General features: G+C 36.3%; 1 protein-coding gene across 1 annotated transcript in view; it reads right to left on the bottom strand.

The window, feature by feature from the left end:
* Positions 1-18,222, bottom strand: part of LOC6048577 (unconventional myosin IC) — a 37,958-nt gene extending 19,736 nt beyond the window's left edge. The window contains 1 exon segment of the mRNA XM_038252354.1: positions 17,845-18,222. Coding sequence (XP_038108282.1) covers positions 17,845-17,873 — 29 coding nt within the window. The 5' untranslated portion in view covers positions 17,874-18,222.
* Between the last annotated feature and the right edge of the window lie 384 nt (positions 18,223-18,606).

Below are 18,606 nucleotides of genomic sequence, written 5' to 3'. Positions count from 1 at the left end.
ATAATTTTCCATACAAATTTGACAGATGTCCATACAAAAATAATGTATGAAAATTCAAAAATCTGTATCTTTTGAAGGAATTTTTTGATCGATTTGGTGTCTTCGGCAAAGTTGTAGGTATGGATATGGACTACACTGGAAAAAAATAATACTCGGTAAAAAAAATTGGTGATTTTTTTATTTAACTTTTTATCACTAAAACTTGATTTACAAAAAAACACTAGGTATTTTTAATTTTTTTATTTTTTTATATGTTTTAGAGGATATAAAATGCCAACTTTTCAAAAATTTCCAGGTTGTGCAAAAAATCATTGACCGAGTTATGAATTTTTTTATCAATACTGATTTAAAAAAAAGTCGAAATTTTGGTCGTAAAAATTTTTTAACTTAATTTTTTGATGTAAAATCAAATTTGCAATCAAAAAGTACTTCAGTGAAATTTTGATAAAGTGAACCGTTTTCAAGTTATAGCCATATTTAAGTGACTTTTTTGAAAATAGTCGCAGTTTTTCATTTTTTTAAATTAGTGCACATGTTTGCCTACTTTCGAAAAAAATATTTTTGAAGAGCTGAGAAAATTCTCTATATTTTGCTTTTTCGGGCTTTGTTGAAACGACCCTTAGTTGCTGAGAAATTGCCATGCAAAGGTTTAAAAACAGGAAAATTGATGTTTTCTAAGTCTCACCCAAACGAACCACCATTTTCTAATGACCTCTAAAACATATCAAAAAATAAAAAAAAAATAAAAATAGTGTTTTTTTGTAAATCAAGTTTTAGTAATAAAAAGTTAAATAAAAAATCACCAGATTTTTTTACCGTGTATTATTTTTTTCCAGTGTAGTCCGTATCCATACCTACAACTTTGCCAAAGACACTTCTTTGGGCATACCAAAGGCACCAAAAAAGTTACAGTCGGATTAAAAAATACAAAAAAAAAATCGAATGACCGAAATCCTAGAGAACTGCTCAATATTGACAATCAGTTGTATACTAGTTGTATGAACACAACATGAACACTGAAGATTTTGTGTATTTTTTATTTGCAAATTTTGATAGCTATGCCATAAGCATTTTGTGATACGCTTTGCATGATAATTTAGAATTGAATTTCCAATTATTTTTTCAATATACAATACAGGAATGAGATTTTGAAAATTTACTATTTACTTTTTTAGCAAAATTGAGTCTCAGAAAATAATGTGTTTTAATAATGTTTAAAAACAATTTATCATTTAAATGCAAAAAGTCAATCTGAACAATTCTGTACAAATTTTATTAAAAAGTTGCAAGTTCATTCTCTTTATCTTTTTTACCGACATTGGCTTTTAATATTCAAATTCGTTTTGAGAAGTCTAAGAAATTCTGAGTGAAATTGTTTTTTTTTTAATAATCTGTTATCACTTTAAATTGTTTTTTTTTTTTTTAACATTGTGCGCCAAGTGCATCTTCCGAAGCATGTAGATTGTAGGCATGTTTTCAGCTGATTTAACATCGGAACAAGTTTTTTTTTGCGCTCCTTCCTCGTAGCAAAAATGCACAACTCCGAAACGTGGTGTTTAACGACTCGATAAGGTGTTAAATGGTTTCTTCGGTTCAGTGATCCTCTTTAGTCTCCCAGGCAATATGAAGCATGCAAACAAGCCACTTCACACGGAACGAAAGCCACCAGCCATCAAACATTTTTTGAAACGTGATTTATGCCGTAAATATTTCAAAGAAAAAATCGTCCAATATTGAGCCAGATATTGAGCGCCGGTATTTTGCCCCCTTATATAATGGAGGCAACGACGATTGTGTGACCAATTGATTAATTATATCAGCCTGGAGCCACTTGAACGCGCTAATCTGTCCTCGTTGAGCAGATATTGGGCTCCAATTAGCCTGGCGGGTGCTGCTATCACCTGAGTAGCGTACGTGGACGATTCAACAGCACTTGTTCGCACTCGAGTACATCCGTTTAAAATTGTGCAACGAAAAAAAAAAACGAGTTCTGGATGAATCACCTTTGCTGGATTAAATGCAAATATCTTAAGATGACGAGATTTTGTCCTGGGTCGGTGACACATCAACAATGGTTAAGGTCAGCCGTCCCAATCCTGACACGGAAAGACCTCTGGCTGACTCAGTGCTCCAACATAGACTAATAGATACGAAGTTTTTTTTTATTTAATTTTTCACCGTAAAGAGTAACGGTCTCTTTAAACCACAATTTTAGAAATTCATAATGATTCAATCCCAGCAATATTTTAAAATAATACACACTGATATTTTGTCAGCTTCACGTCCGTTTGTCTGTGCTTCAAGCTCACTGAGTGCTCATTTGATGAAGTTGATGTGTGGTTTATGGCTACCTTTTTCGATTTGTCAAGCAAGTCGTAAATTGATGATGACCATTTATCCCACAAAACGATCACATTGTGGAAGCTGAGGTGGACCACTCTGCAGAGCGGGTTGGTCGGATGATTCATCAACCACGAGCAAACCCCTTTTTTCTGGAAGGGGAAAGAATCTGTTTTGCTGCTCGCCATTATGGCACGGTTTGACATCACCAAGCAGGCGCTCATTATGGCAGAGAGGTGCGAGAAAATGAATAAAGAAATTTGCATAAATTGTATGCAGTTGAGTGCGGCTTGAAAACGGGGTAGTGGAGAAAAAGTGGCTATTTGCATTTGAATTCGTTATTATTATATTGATACCTGTAATTGTGGGAACGGAGAGATGACTAATTTTCTTATAAACGAAGGTAAACACACCATTTCTCACTTTTAATTTACGTTATTGAACGTGCCACATCATCATCTTCCTCAACCCATCACACCTCATTTATAAAAAAAGGGAGGAAATTACTGTCAAAACACGCGTATTTTTTATCATCACTCACCTTGAACTATTTACCCAAAGTGGTGGACGCCAACGGTTCACGATGCAAAACAAACACGATAAAAATCAATGGGTCAAAGATAACAATCACAAAATCCAGATGGCGCGCGCGCGGTCGACTGTCTCGGTGTTGAAGGTTCAACCTGTCGCAAATGACTGTGGCCAGGGGGGTTTCGATGGTCGAGCCCGAGACCCGACTTGCCAATAATAAAAAAATCGGTTTCACTATCATTGTGGTAGCTCGCCGTGTTATCAGCTGCTTCTTGTTGTGGAATTTTAGAGGTTAAGTTTGAACGTACTGGGTTCGATTCTTGGCGAGAACCTCAGTATGACGAAAATAGGATTGGATGTATCTATTTTGGGCCTAATCGCAAGTCATTGAATTTTCTCCAACTTGTGATGGCCAAGTTCTAGCAAAATTTGACATGCCCCTAAACCACAATCAATTTGCAAGAAGACCACTGGTTTTTCATCTTATCACTACGCGGCTTATCTGTTTCCAACCAATATTATCGGAATGTTACAAATATTGGAACAGCTCGACACACACATTTTAGCTACGTAAACGAATTACATAGTCCAAATGGTGATAAAAATGTGCACCTTTTCACCGTGGATGGTGATTCCCTTCGACGATGACGCTCTCGAGCTGATTTAACATTTAAGCTCACTCCAGTTATCGATCGCGATTTGTTTGTCGGGAAATGTGCAGTTTGATGATAATATTGTCGGCGGAGAGAAATTGAAGGACGCTTATCTAAAAAGTGCACACCGCGGAGGTGATAGATAGACGTTGAATTTTGGTCTAATACAATTAGATTAATTACAATTCCTACATTTCTGATAAAATTTGGTTTTAATTCCCTTTAATCAATTTCTAAGCAAACTGGGCTTGACAATCATCACACATACATGACAAATTCCAGACTGCAACCCGCTTAGACCACCATCTCCATGAGAATGTGAATTAAAGGGAGCGTTCTTTTATTACGTAACGCAAAATTTGGGATTTTTTACCCCCCTTCGTAAAAATCGTTTTTAGTTTTTAGTTTGTAGTTTGTAGTTTGTAGTTTGTAGTTTTTAGTTTTTAGTTTTTAGTTTTTAGTTTTTAGTTTTTAGTTTTTAGTTTTTAGTTTTTAGTTTTTAGTTTTTAGTTTTTAGTTTTTAGTTTTTAGTTTTTAGTTTTTAGTTTTTAGTTTTTAGTTTTTAGTTTTTAGTTTTTAGTTTTTAGTTTTTAGTTTTTAGTTTTTAGTTTTTAGTTTTTAGTTTTTAGTTTTTAGTTTTTAGTTTTTAGTTTTTAGTTTTTAGTTTTTAGTTTTTAGTTTTTAGTTTTTAGTTTTTAGTTTTTAGTTTTTAGTTTTTAGTTTTTAGTTTTTAGTTTTTAGTTTTAGTTTTTAGTTTTTAGTTTTTAGTTTTTAGTTTTTAGTTTTTAGTTTTTAGTTTTTAGTTTTTAGTTTTTAGTTTTTAGTTTTAGTTTTTAGTTTTAGTTTTTAGTTTTAGTTTTTAGTTTTTAGTTTTTAGTTTTTAGTTTTTAGTTTTTAGTTTTTAGTTTTTAGTTTTTAGTTTTTAGTTTTTAGTTTTTAGTTTTTAGTTTTTAGTTTTTAGTTTTTAGTTTTTAGTTTTTAGTTTTTAGTTTTTAGTTTTTAGTTTTTAGTTTTAGTTTTTAGTTTTTAGTTTTTAGTTTTAGTTTTAGTTTTTAGTTTTTAGTTTTTAGTTTTTAGTTTTTAGTTTTTAGTTTTTAGTTTTTAGTTTTTAGTTTTTAGTTTTTAGTTTTTAGTTTTTAGTTTTTAGTTTTTAGTTTTTAGTTTTTAGTTTTTAGTTTTTAGTTTTTAGTTTTTAGTTTTTAGTTTTTAGTTTTTAGTTTTTAGTTTTTAGTTTTTAGTTTTAGTTTTAGTTTTTAGTTTTTAGTTTTAGTTTTTAGTTTTTAGTTTTTAGTTTTTAGTTTTTAGTTTTTAGTTTTTAGTTTTTAGTTTTTAGTTTTTAGTTTTTAGTTTTTAGTTTTTTTTGATAAAATTTTTAAATTTATGTGAGGTACATCTACTTATAAATTTCGTTTTATATGAAGAAAAAAAATAAATTTATCACTTGTTTTTTTTTACTTCTGGTGAATGCCTAAATAATTCTCAAATAGGTATTTTCTTAAAATATTGAAAGCAGAATAATCTGTTGAAATGTATACGCTTCTCATCACACATTAAACTTTTTATATTCAATTAACTATTCCACTCCAATCCAAGCTTCCTTGTTCCGCCCATTCTCCAAAAGTCTCACGTTCCAGTCGCGTGAGAACACTCTCACTGGAACGTTGCAAGAACACAATCCTCATCCCAAATGATAAATTCTCATCCGCGACGACGACGACGACTGGCGCTCAAAATGCGTATAATCGCAACGTTTATCGCGAGTAACTTCTGTGTACAAGCTTAAATTACCCTCCTCTAGTTCTCAGCACGGTGAGAGAGTTTCCACCGTGGCCATAGATCGTTCACAGTTGATATCCCCACCAGTGTAGAATGCTCCAGGTTTCACTGCTGGGGATAATCACGGAAGGCATTAAATATCATCCCCCAACACTCCAACTCCAGTGCGCGCTACCATGCTTCGATGCACTTTTATTGTGTAATAAGCAAACATTCGTACTTTTCGCAGGTGCTTCAGATTTTCCCCATTTTGGAGAAGTCTCAGGTTCGCAAGTATATGGCAAGAGCTGCTACTGCTGCTGGTCTTGATGGCACGTGTTTGGACGCCATTTAAGACTAAATCTCAAGTCATGAAGCCGGTGATGCAGCTTCTCTGGCACAAGATTGAACTCCCTGATGGTTCATGCTGGTTCAAATGATGTGTCAGCGTCACGACAAGCGGTGACTCTTGAGACGTTATCGAGATACTTGTGGAACGTGTGGGAGGAAATGGATTGATCTGGATCGTCACGTTTGACGTGATTTTCCCATTTTTGCACTTCCATGGGATAATTGAAGAGACCCTTGTGAAGCGGTTTTGTTCTTCCTGAAATATCATGATGAAACGAAGTGTAAGAGTAAAAATCTTTTTTATTATAAACAATAGGGGAAATCTACCCATTTTAATCCTAATAAGCGGTCGTGTTTGAATGATGCTGGATAATCTAGAGTCTCCCTTGAATTTTACTAAAACCAAGTACACCAACGAGTAGAGCAAGTTTTTGTGAACATTTCTGTTTATTTTCACTTTCACTAAAAGTTATTCTATTTCTTTACCAAGCATTTAACAAAAAAAATTCCCAAGGGTATTCTAATCGAGGCGAATGCATTGGGCCACGCCCATTTTTCTCATATCGGCTTAGTTCTTTTTCTTCCAACACTCTGTCGAGTGTTGCCATTTGCGCTGACAGTTCAAACGAACACTCACGAAAAGTGGCATTTATAGGGAAAGTTTCCTGGCATCGCTGGCTGTGCTGCTGGTGGTGTTGACGGCCAGCCTTTGTTCTTTTTTGCCTTCGTCTCTCGCTCGGTTTTCTTCAGCCTTCGATTGGAATGCAAAGTGAAAATTGAAACGTCAAACGACTTGGCGCGTTTGTTTTTTTATGGCGCTTGCTAATTTATTACATTTTTCGGGATTATTCTTCAAGTGAGTGCCTTACTAATGATCAAAAGAACATGTTGCCGGTAGTTGGAAGCAATTTCATATCTTAAGCGCCGTGAAAAAGTTAATTTTGGCGATATTCATTAAGTGTTTGAGGGATTCTCGTGTGTGTCACTGTGTGTGCCAACAAAATGATGAGAAGTGGTCTCGCAAAATACAAAATTATGATCAAAAGTGCATTATATGTGATCTTTTTGGCCAGTAAGTGGCATACATTTGCGTGCTTACTCGAGGCGGTGCTGTTGCTGGTAAGTTTATAGCCCAAATAGTATTTTTGGAGCTTTAATCGAGCATCAAACTCTCCATATGACGAAGATAGGTGTTTGATTGGAAAGGGTAGATTTCCCCTACAATACCGTCTGCTCCTATTAAACACGAGCAAATAAAGGTCGCCAAACCTGCCAGAAAAATAACCTCGCAGTGACAGCCGACATCGAATTGCTTTTAAATTTGTGAAAAATTTATGCCTCTTCACACAACACACTTCCTCGAGTTGGCTTTGTAACGCGTGCAATCCAATATCGTCATTATTTAACGCGTTGACATTGTGAACCAATTTGCCGGTTCTTCGATGAGAGCGATCAATTTTCAGAAACTGAGAATTTCTTGGAATTTTTGGCAATGAATATTGCCCGGATGTTGAAAATTTGCAAATTTGAGGACAAAACTTTACATTTCTTATAAAGCAACATCATACAAATAGAAGGTGATGAATTTTCCTGAAGTACACAGTAAAAAAATTGTGTAAATTTAGAAGGTGTAATTTGGGCTGGTTTAATATTACCTCTTTTATGATGTAATTTTACCTACAACCTAACCCCGCCTCTAGACGAGCTTCGATCTAAAAAATCATCAAAAATCATTTTTTCAACCAAATTTTGATCTTTCAAAAGCATTGGAAATAAAAACTCTCAAAATTTTAGAAAATATTACCAAAAACAAACAAGATAAATGCAAATTAAAATACTTAAAATAAAACAAAAAAAGTATAAAACAAGAAAAGTAATGTTTTTGTATAACAAAGGTTGCTCAAAATGACTTCCTCGACACGGGAAAATAAAAAAAAATCGAAAAAAATTCGGGCGGTTGAGGGTTAAGACTGAAAAAGTGGCATTACACCAGAAAAGTGGTAAAATTACACATTTTCAGAGGTAAAATTAAATATTTTTTTCTGAGTAAAAGAGGTACCATTCCCAAATGTAATATTACCATGATTTTTTTACTATGTAGTGACGGGCCGAAAAGAATGTTTGATAAAAGTAAAAAAAGACAATTTCATAAAATACGATACTTATTTCTTGTTTTCTAAGAAAGATAATTGATGACAGTAAAAGGAAACTCACGACTCATAGGTTATTCTGAAAATTTACTCTAGGTTTATGTTAAACTAGCACTTTAAGAAATATTGATAATTTTTCTTGTTTTGAATAGAAAGAAATAGATTAAAACAAAAACAATGTTTTAAACAAATTAAAAAAAAATTTTAAAACATAAGCAAAATAAGAAAAAGGTTCAATTAACTTGCAAAATAAAAATTATTCTTATAAAGTAAATCTTTCTCTGTTCCTGAGGGGAACACTCGTGAAGAGTATCGGGGCCGGCATTTACAAAGTGGATTCAGTGGCAGTTTCATTCTCAACTTAATGTAAACATGTTGAGGTAAATGTTAACATTCCATGTCTTCCTAAGGTGTCTTGATAAGGTCCAGTTTGTGACGATAAACTACCTTCCCTTTACTAAGCAATCGAATCCAGTGAAAAGATCACCAGTTGTGTTGGTTCGAGCCGGGATTTGAACCCCGATCTACCGCTTACAAGGCGGAAGCGTTACCACTGGGCTACGTGGATCGGTCATCTTATAGCATATAGAAATAAAATTATAAGGTTTTTGGTTTAAAATGTGAAGATTCGTCATCAAGCTATTTTTTAAATATAGTCACGCAACTTTTTTCTTTTTTGATTATTTAAACAATTTTCCAAGAGTTTAAATAAAATTAACACATTAGCTGTAATTTGTAGGTCGAAAAATTATGTGACATTCTAATAAATCATCCATAATGTGTATAATTTTATATTTTTCCGAAAGTCGAAAATTTTTAAATTTAGTAAAGTGAACGCTCTAATGAGGAAGGAAATCTTCTTTGAATGAAATTCTGAGACCCGAAATTAGGTCGAATCCTAATTGGACGGGGTTTCTTAATTGTGGCACGGCGAGCGCGCGTTCTTTTTTTCCTCCTGCGCGACACATGTCAGCAGACGTTACGCTGTCATCGACTGGGGTGCTGAGACGGACAGGTTGAGTTCTATTTCCGGCCGCCAAATTTAGAAACCCAGCACGGCAAACGCGTAAAACTAACCCGACGCACGTCGCCAACGGATGAGATCGTCAGAACTCTAGTCAAATTTTTCAGAAGGACGTAAAATTTAAGATTTTCCTACAATTTTTAAGGTTATTTCAGAACGTTGTCCGAGAACTGCAATCTTTGACTGTTCGTGGTGTGAATTCTAAAAACAGTGGTCGCCCGATCGTTAGGTTGATGGCAGACCGACTGTGGGGTTCAAAAAATGAAAACAAATCGTATTTTACATGTTGCTTTTTCGTGTTTGTTTTAACGCACCGAAGCTAAACCGCGGGTTCCCCAACTCTTGGCACGTGATGCTGATGGGCGACGAATTATGTACACCCCGTTGGACGTGAGGCATGTGACACGGGTCTCGAGAGAGATTTCGAGGGAGTGTGACAGGCCGGTTTATTTTGGGTTATAATTTGGATCAAATTAAGACACGGTTTATGGCTCGAGTCATGATCAGGAATAATCTTATGGTTTACACTAACAGCGATGGTTGAGAGTAAAACGGTCTTGAATTCGTCTGAGAGGGTAATGCTCTCAGTCTGTTCACTGTACCTTTTTACTCTCAGTCTGAAAGCTTTTTCCTCCCAGAAAAATGCTGCGCTACTTTTGGTGTAATTTGCAATACCTAAATTAGTCTAGTCCAATACTATGTTGTCGTGCTGTATAGTTCTGTTCACATCTGCAAGTAATCTAGCTGTGCGCTGAAACCTTTATTTGCATCGGTGCAAATCTTAATCGCATTTGCACTTAGTACACGCATGCACCGTAGCGAATTGCACTGGCTGGTCTAGGAAGTCGTCTATACTCTGGTTCTCTGGTACCACACGAATGAACGGTGTATGTCGTTAAGAGAGATTATCTGCCGGAGCAGTCGTGTCCACATACGACGTCGACAAATCATAACTGCCCTTGACTCCTGCCGTTGCACTGGAACCATGGATAGGGGATGTCAGGGTATTTTGAACACTACGATTCAATCCAAATGTTCAAATTTTCTGGAAAATATCCTCATGAAACCCTAAATTCTGCTAAAAACTGCAATATGCGTCATCTAACCTGTTTGAAGTGGTTCTATAAAAGTCTTCTATATATCCATAGAGGACTAGCGCGCTAATAGTTCACCCACAAATTGATGGTAGACTAAGATTGTATGACATTAGAACTTTACTTAAAAGGAGTCGCTTGGCGGCTCAAGTTATTAGTTACGGCAAATTAAGAACGCAACAACTCTCCACCATACTTCATATACGAAAGCGATTATTCAAATCAACCATCTTTGAAAAGTTTATAAAGCTCAACCGTCACCGGAGACATACAATTTAGCTGCTTCGTTGGATCATGCAGAAGGGGCAATCAAAACATACGTCAATCATCTTTGCGCTTCCGAAAATAAACGGACGGCGATCATTGGACTTTGCCGTCAACTACTAAATAAAATAAAATCTTCAATCATCTGGACGCGATGACGATGACCACCAACGCAGAATTAAAATTGACGGCATTGCGTTTTTGTGGAAAAATTAAACGCCATCTGCAGTTTATTTTGTTCCGGACAGAATTGCACCCGTTTAAGTCTAATACTTTTGTCAAAAAGTAAGATTTCAAATGGTATATCAACCGACTGCAAATTTAAACGTTTTTGGTGAAAATTTTGACGAAAAATATTGACCATACAGTAAAAAAAAATTAAACCTCTTTTATGATGTAAATTTACCTCAATTTAGACTGAAAAAGTGACATTGCATAAAAAAAATTATTTACACCGCTTGGGCACTATGCACATTTGTGATGAAACATCAAAACAATTTAATGTTGACAGAAACCTAGCAATACGTTTTGTTCAGAAACTCATGCCAAACATTTTGCTACAAAAAGCTCATGAATAGAAATAAACATTAAACAATTATTGTTTATATGTTTCATCACAAAATGTGCATAGTGCCCAAGGGGTGTAAATACTTTTTTTTACATTCTGTATACAGAACTAAATGCCAAACTGGTGTTTCGAAGTCTACACAGCATAAAATCCGATGGTAAAATCGCATCGTCAAAAAAGACACTTAATATTACGCACTGCATGTACAATTTTTGTAAACACAAAAAAAAAAGTTGCAACCGACGGGATTCAAACACAGCACCAACAGTAAGGACTAGCGCCTTAGCACGCTCTGCCATCAGACCGATGAAAAATGGAAAGGATAAATGCATATATGAGCTTGACATTTCGGTCAAGTAGGTTTCCCATACTGATGGGCTACACATTTCAGGGTGTAATATTACATAGAATTTCATAAAATAATGCTAAATTTATTTTACACTCAGGCCATTTGCACGAAGCTGGATTTCTACTATTTTTGCTGTGTAATTACTTCCTTTTTTATTTCCGTCGTTTCCTCGAAAACCTTAATTCACACTGCTTTAAATTTGCGACTCTTATTCGCTCATCGACCCCGTCCAGCAGTGGTGGTGCGAGTGACCTTTAGCGCCAGCGCTTGACCATCTGACGGTGCTAGTAGGTATAAACAACAAGAGTCGTTGGTGTCGACACACATCGGTCGTCGTTCCGAACTCTTTTTCCGCACAATGTTCTTCAACGCAAAATGTTTCAAGTACTCGACCGACGCCGACGACTTGTAAAACCAGAAGCAGATGAGCTGCCTCTGGCCACCGCATGTCGTCCGAAACCAGTTTGTAGTCTACGCCCAGAAGAAGAAGACCCGTCGCACTTCTTGCGAGTCCAGTCAGACTACACCGCGAATGAGTGCATTTTTAGCAAATGTTACAACAACTGCGCCAAGAAATGGCATAACAACTATGCGCCGAACTAGATTGGTCTCTTACTATGGGGAGGGTGCAAGCTGTAGGGTAAACGTACCAATTGTTGGACACGTCCTCAAGATATGTTCGTTTTTCGTGTAGACTGAGACCATGACCCGCGTTTCTGGAACAACTCCGACGACAACGCGAGCGACTTGTTTTTTCGTTGTTTTCGCAAACTGGCAGCGACAACTTGGGGAGTCCAGTTTTTCTAGCTTTGAATCTGGCACGGAGGAAAGTAGCGTAACAAAACAGTAGGGTATTATGTCAGTGATTCTTGCGCTGAGATATGCAACGAGACTTTTATGGTTTGTTGCGCGCGCGCGCTCCTAGACACGTTGACATTTTGATTTGAATGGTTAATGGAGGATTGTCTTTGAAGAAATGCCAGCGCAGTACAATTCGGTTTTGCGAAACCTAATTGCCGGGGACCTTAGCGCGTAAGATCTGCACAGTTACGCTATACTGGATGTGACGCGGCACTTCCAAGTGGTTTCCGAAATTCGCGGATCAATCAGCGATCGATCATCGCGAAGACGACGCGCCAAGGCGTGATGGTCCGCGGCACTAATGGGAAGCACTTTTGGACGAATTAGTGGCACTTGGCGATTGGCGCCAATTTGGCCAAAGTGGTTGATTGTTTACCTGAAGCCGCCGCCGCCGCCACCGGAGAAGTCCGATTTGGAATGTTTGGCGAAACGGTGTGATCATCGCCAGCAAACACAAACAGAAGGTATACCTGCAAGGTCGTTTACAAAGTGATGCCCTGATTGAGCATCTCGAGCGAGTTGTTGGTTGCAGAAACATCAACAAACAAACAAACCCCTCGCCAATGTATGCAGCATGGTCGAATGAGATGTACCTAGTGCAGGAAGATGAAGAGTGTTCAACACACCAAAGCATCAACTCAAGGAAGACGGTGCGGTGCAGCCAAAGAGGTCAGCGCTAGGTAATGAAGTGAACGAAGTGGTGTTCAAGACAATCCGGTTTACCTCGTAGGTACATTTCCGAGAAAGAAGCCAGAGGTCGCTGGAATGCTCTTACGCTTTCGAACCGCCCAGATTTCACCGCTAAGCTGTCAAAATGTGTGAGTAGCTTTTTATGGCAACGCGGCGGCCATTATGGCAAGACTTGATCCGGACTGATCCGGGACCGATCAACGACCGGGATGTGTCCGGAATCGAGAGAAGGTGAAAGAGAAGAAGCTTTCACGACGGTCGATATTAGCATGCAAGAAGTGAGGAGGACGATTCGCAGCGTTGAAGCCCAGATCACGCGCCGTCATCAGGGTACTTTGGTCGGATTTAGTGATTGATTGCTTTTGAATCCACAAACAGAGTGAGAGAGATCGGATCGAAAAGAAAATTCTTAAACAAATGGATTTGGGTTAGCAGGGTATGCGATTTCGATTTCGTATGAGCGATGCGTGCACGAAACTTTCACTTGAACGCGCGCTTACTAAATAACCAATTTGGTGGAGCAAACTATAAACAACCTCAACAATTTGGTTGCTAAATCGGTACGCCCTAACGAGCCTTAAGGCGTGAGGTTGATCAACGCAAGGTCATGTGCTGCACTTTTGGGTAACTCGCGCGAGGTGCTTCAAATAAGTGCGCGGCACCAATTAGGGCTGTTTCAAGGTACCCCACATATCTCTCGAAAGCAAATTGTTCAAGTTTTTTTTTCTGATGGGCTTAGTGCGACTACTGGACGCCAGCCAGGGCCGTTGGTGTACTTCAAAGAGAATCACGTTTGAAATTTTGTGTGCAGACAAAGCATCGGTCAAAATGAAAGGAAAAACAAAAAACAGGAATTGAAGTGTTTCTTGAGAAGTTCTCAGGGTGTCCCGGAACTGGTCAGCACTTTTGGGTTGTAACTTTGTTAAAATAATATTTTCCTATTAGGCATTTTGAGCCCTTGGATAAATGTAATTTAAAAAAATCTGTTAGGCGATTTTGAAAATCGATTTCATAGAAATTCATGAAATCGGCAATGCATGACTCATTCAATTTATCTTCATTTATTGATGGAACAATGTACCGGTTCCGGAAGTATTTTTTTAACATATGAGAAATGGTTGAAAAAAATAACTCATCTGTCAATAACCTGAAGTAGGGTTGTCCGATTTTCAATAATTTTACCATATAGAAAAAAATATCACATTGACGGAACTTCTTTCACGATATTGAATTTTGTATTTTGACATTTAGAAAAAAAAAAAAACTTCAGCGATTCACTTCTGAGTAATTCTCTAGAATTTCACCTTTTTCATAGATATTTTTAATGTATGTGACTTTGATGAAATTCAATTTAAAAAAAACGTTACTTAATCCACCTTTAGGTGGTTGGTGCCTTCCTCACATTCATAAAGTTAATACATTCAGTAAAAATAGCAACATTCCCCCTTAACGTGAAGACTTCCATCATTGTCATAATTTTTCGTTCAAAGATATAATTTTTGCGTCGCTTTCAATATTTTGACAAAATTCCTTGAACAAGTTGTTTAGAATAGTGCCCTACACATGCTGATTCCTTTTGGTAACGATTATTCCATTCCTAGTAAAGTTATGGAAATCGTCATTAATCAATGATTGCCAACTAGGACGTCAATGAATGTGCCACAAAATTATATAAATTTTGAAGCACATTTGATTTAGATCAAAAATTCTTTCAGTGGCTTCAAGAAGGCAACAACCGGCACATGCTGACTCCTTTTGGTGATGAAATTCGTTAAATTGAATTTAATACAGAATATTTTATAGTGATGATTAATTTTCTTCGAAAATGATCAATGGCTTCACCTTAACATGTTTAAAAAACCAACTTTATTACTCATTTCTTTTGATAGGATTCACAGACCTTGAATATTTCTGGCTCATCGGCAAGGTCTGATAAAAAACCTATCCAGCGATAGTTCGAAGAAAGATACAGACAATATTTCTATCACAATATCTGAAATCCGTCCTCCAAAAGGCGTATAAATAACACATAAGTGCTAATAACTTTTGATAGGGTTGTCAGATCCTCGATGTTTTAGGCTAATTTGAAAGGTCTTTTGATTATCTAACTAACGATTGGTCGCATGATGAACCCGGACATAATTTTTATTGAAATATCTGAGATCCGGCCTCCAAAAAGTGTATAAATAACACTTAAGTGCTAATAACTTTTGATAGGGTTGTCAGATCTTCAATGTTTTGGGCTCATTTGAAAAGTCTTTTTAATACATTTCTGAAATGTATAATATGATAGGTTTTCTTGCAAAAACCACCCTTTTTACAATCTTACGGACATACGCCAAAATCGTTTTTTTAGCATAACTTTTGAAGTACTTTACTAAACTTGCTGATTTTAAATAGAGACCTATGGGACCCCAAGACGGATCGAGTGAGACTAATACGGTCAAAATCCGTTCATCCAGTCCGGAGATAATCGAGTGACAATTTTTTTGTCCACCCACCTACACACATCCACACAGACATTTGCTCAGAACATGATTCTGAGTCGATAGGTATACGTGAAGGTGGGTCTACGAGGTCAAATTAATTAGTTCATTTTTTGAGTGATTTTATAGCCTTTCCTCAGTAAGATGAGGAAGGCAAAAAACAATCTTTGATAATAAGTTTTTCATACAAGTCAGTCTGATTTAACGGACGTGTACTACAAAATGTTCTTGTGAATATTCAAAAATATGTATCTTGAGATGGGATTTCTGATCGATCCGGTGTCTTAAGCAAAGATGTTACCATACAAGGTTAGATTCCAAAAATACGTATTTTTTCTACACTTGAAACCATTTTTTATGTTTTTGAAACCGGCCTCGGTCAGCGATAAAAAAAGTCAGGGTAGAATACCACCAAAAACACACACAAAAAATAACATTTGGTTTACTCAAAAATTTGAAAAATAAAGAAAAATGGAAAGTTGAATTCTAACATTCCTTTTTGTGGCTTTTCCTCAGCAACAAGAGGATCAATCTTTAAAGTTTGCCAAATAAACTTAAAGGAAATGTTTTAAACTTAACGAAAAATATATTTACAGACTTAGTTGCCCAAAGGGCACTATTGAAAAAAAAACATCGCACTTGCAATGCACTTTGTCAATGTTTTTTATAGTAATTTGTAAAGTTAAAAGTTGACCAATTCTCTACGAAATCGGGCGTTTTCGACCATTTTTTTTTTTTGTATTTTTTTTATATAACTTAAACTATCACCAAAGAAGCCATTTTGTGTCATTGGTTCATCCATACAAATTTCCATACAAATGTTGGTAGCTGTTCATACAATTGTACGTAAATATTCAAAAATATGTAACTTTTTAAGGAACATTTTGATTGATTTGGTGTCTTCGGCAAAGTTGTAGGTATTGATGAGAACTATTCATAAAAAATAGGTACACGGAAAAATTGGTGTTTTTTAAATTAACTTTTTGCACAAAAAATCCCAAAATCCATATTTTTATTTTTTAACTTGTTTTAGGGGACAAAACTCCGTACCTTTTAAGCCATTCAGAAGTAGGGACCAATATTTTGCCGACGAGTTATATTCTTTTTAAATTGTTATTTTTGTAAAAAAAAACTTAAATCCTGTACTTAAAACGTCTCGACCTAATTTTTAATACAAAATCGAATTTGCAATCGAAAAGTACTCTACATTTTTTTGATCAAGTGCACCGTTTCAAAATATAGCCATTCAAATAAAATTTTGTCCGATAAATTCCGAGTTTTTACTTTTTTAAATAGTGTCCATGATTGTCCATTCCGGAAAATATTTTTTTCAAAGAGCTCAGAAAATTTCCTACAGTTTCGTCTAAGAAACATTGAAGATTGGACCTCTGGTTGCTGAGGTGCAGCGGATAATAGAAGAAGAAACAGGAACAACCCTCCATTTTCTAATGTCAATATCTCAGCAACTAATGGTTCGATTTTTAGTGTGAATAAATGAAACATTCGTGAATTATTCCGATCTTTCGAAAACAATATTTTGGATTTTTTATCAAGACTAACATTTCAAAAGGTCGTAACATTGAATGCCCACAATGTTTGAGCAAAATCAAAAAATATAAGTATAATCCATTTCCGGGTTTGGTGGAGAATTGCTCAGTTGTCTCTTTTAATTCTCAAAAAATATCAAAAATTAAAATTTTCTAAAATGTTGTTTGCGGACATTCATTTGATATGTTAACAAAACAAAAGAGTTTTTCTTAAATTTCTTGCGTGTGTTTGTACAGTCGACTCTCTGGCTGTCGATCTTCTCGATATCAATAATTCTCCATCTATCGATGAATTCTTCAGTCCCTTCAATCTGCATACTTCAATTATCTTCATTCCTCGATATTTTCCCTTGCTTGAAGGATTTCTTCCTCGACGGTCCCTTGGATTTTGTTTGCTTTAAAAATTCTCTTCCGGTTGTCAATAATTTCACATTCTCATGGCTTGCATAGACGTTTTTCTTGGCGAAACGAAGCTTTGAAGGGTGTTTGACATTAGTTTGTTTTTGTTTGATGCACGTTGCCATGATTCTCTCCCATAGCTGGGTATCAAGAAAATAATATTTTCAATCGAGTCTTCATTTTGCATCGTTCTGTAAACTGATGATTCTCTTCCTCGACGGTCCCTTGCATATTGACAACCAGAGAGTCGACTGTATTTACTTTCAGTCGAATACCTAATACCGGTGACCGGTGGTGTATTAAATTTTGAATATGCTGACACAGCCAATCTTAGTTCCAATTTTAGGTGATGACGTTCCAAATCCGTTATCAAGACATAGATTCTAGAATTTTCAGATAAAATGACATCTTTGGTCATAGGAAAGGCCCTTGCAAGGTTTAAGGCAAACAAACCAAAATTAACACACAAAAAACCGCAATAGGTTGATTTCTGAGAGAATTGTTGCTGATGCAGAGTTGCTTTTCAAATTACTCTATTGTCAAGAAATAAAAAAATATTGATTCAGAAACTAATCATTGTCAAGAAATTAAAAAAAAAAACATTCCGAAAAGAATCAGATTTCAAAACTTGTATCCATATTGAAGTCCTGCTTTTACGCTTGAGATGCTGCGGAAGGCAGCAAAAAATCAATATCAGTATCAAGGGCACTATTATGTTACTATTTCCACTAGATGTATAATGTGTATTCTGAAGTTACCTCTCCTGTGGACTGAATACCTACTTGTGGCGGATTTTGAACAACTGTGTCATTTTGGTTGCTTTTTATAAATCACACGACGTTCTAAAGGTTACTGGCCACAAACAAATCTTCCCTTTTTTCAAATTATTCTAGTAAACTCTGTTCTAATTTCAACCACATCACTTTAAACTGCAAACTTGCCCTTGAATCCTTGCAATCGATTGCATCACACACCACGGCGATAGAACTTTACTCGCGACAAGCGTGTCGACCTTCAGAACCGTGGAGTTGAATCGAGTTCAAACCGTGAACCACTGCACTGGGAGCGAACGGACGATTCCTTCCTGGATGCCTCTACTCTACAAACAAACACACCAAGAGCTCAAGGACTAGGTCAACAGAGGATGTACGATGCACCACTCTGCTGCGGGGCGACACAGATAGTCGGTATAGTGTGATGATGCGCGCGCGTATCGCGTACGAGTTACTCCCAGTTAGGGTAGAGTGGGCCATCATAGACCCCTGATTTTTATGTTTGTTTAATTTTAAATCAAATCCCTTTCCTCTCCTCCTTGAGAGCTGTCTTTAACAAAAACAGTTGAAATAATTAACTGATCAAATGAACTCAATTTTATAATTTTGAGAGCGATTTTCTCTGTGTTTGACACATGTCCTAAAGCGTGAGCGTTTTCCTCTCTACACTCTGCTGTGAGTGATGCTGCCAACCAGGATTCGCACTCTTTTTCAAATTGATACAGCGTCGTCTTTTCGTTCTCAATCTGAAAAAGCTATCATAATTGGATG

Source organism: Culex quinquefasciatus, chromosome 2 (genome assembly GCF_015732765.1).
Source record: "Culex quinquefasciatus strain JHB chromosome 2, VPISU_Cqui_1.0_pri_paternal, whole genome shotgun sequence".
Taxonomy (NCBI): Eukaryota; Metazoa; Arthropoda; class Insecta; order Diptera; family Culicidae; genus Culex; species Culex quinquefasciatus.
The sequence above is the reverse complement of the archived record's forward strand: the minus strand, read 5'-3'. Positions and strand labels throughout refer to the sequence as shown.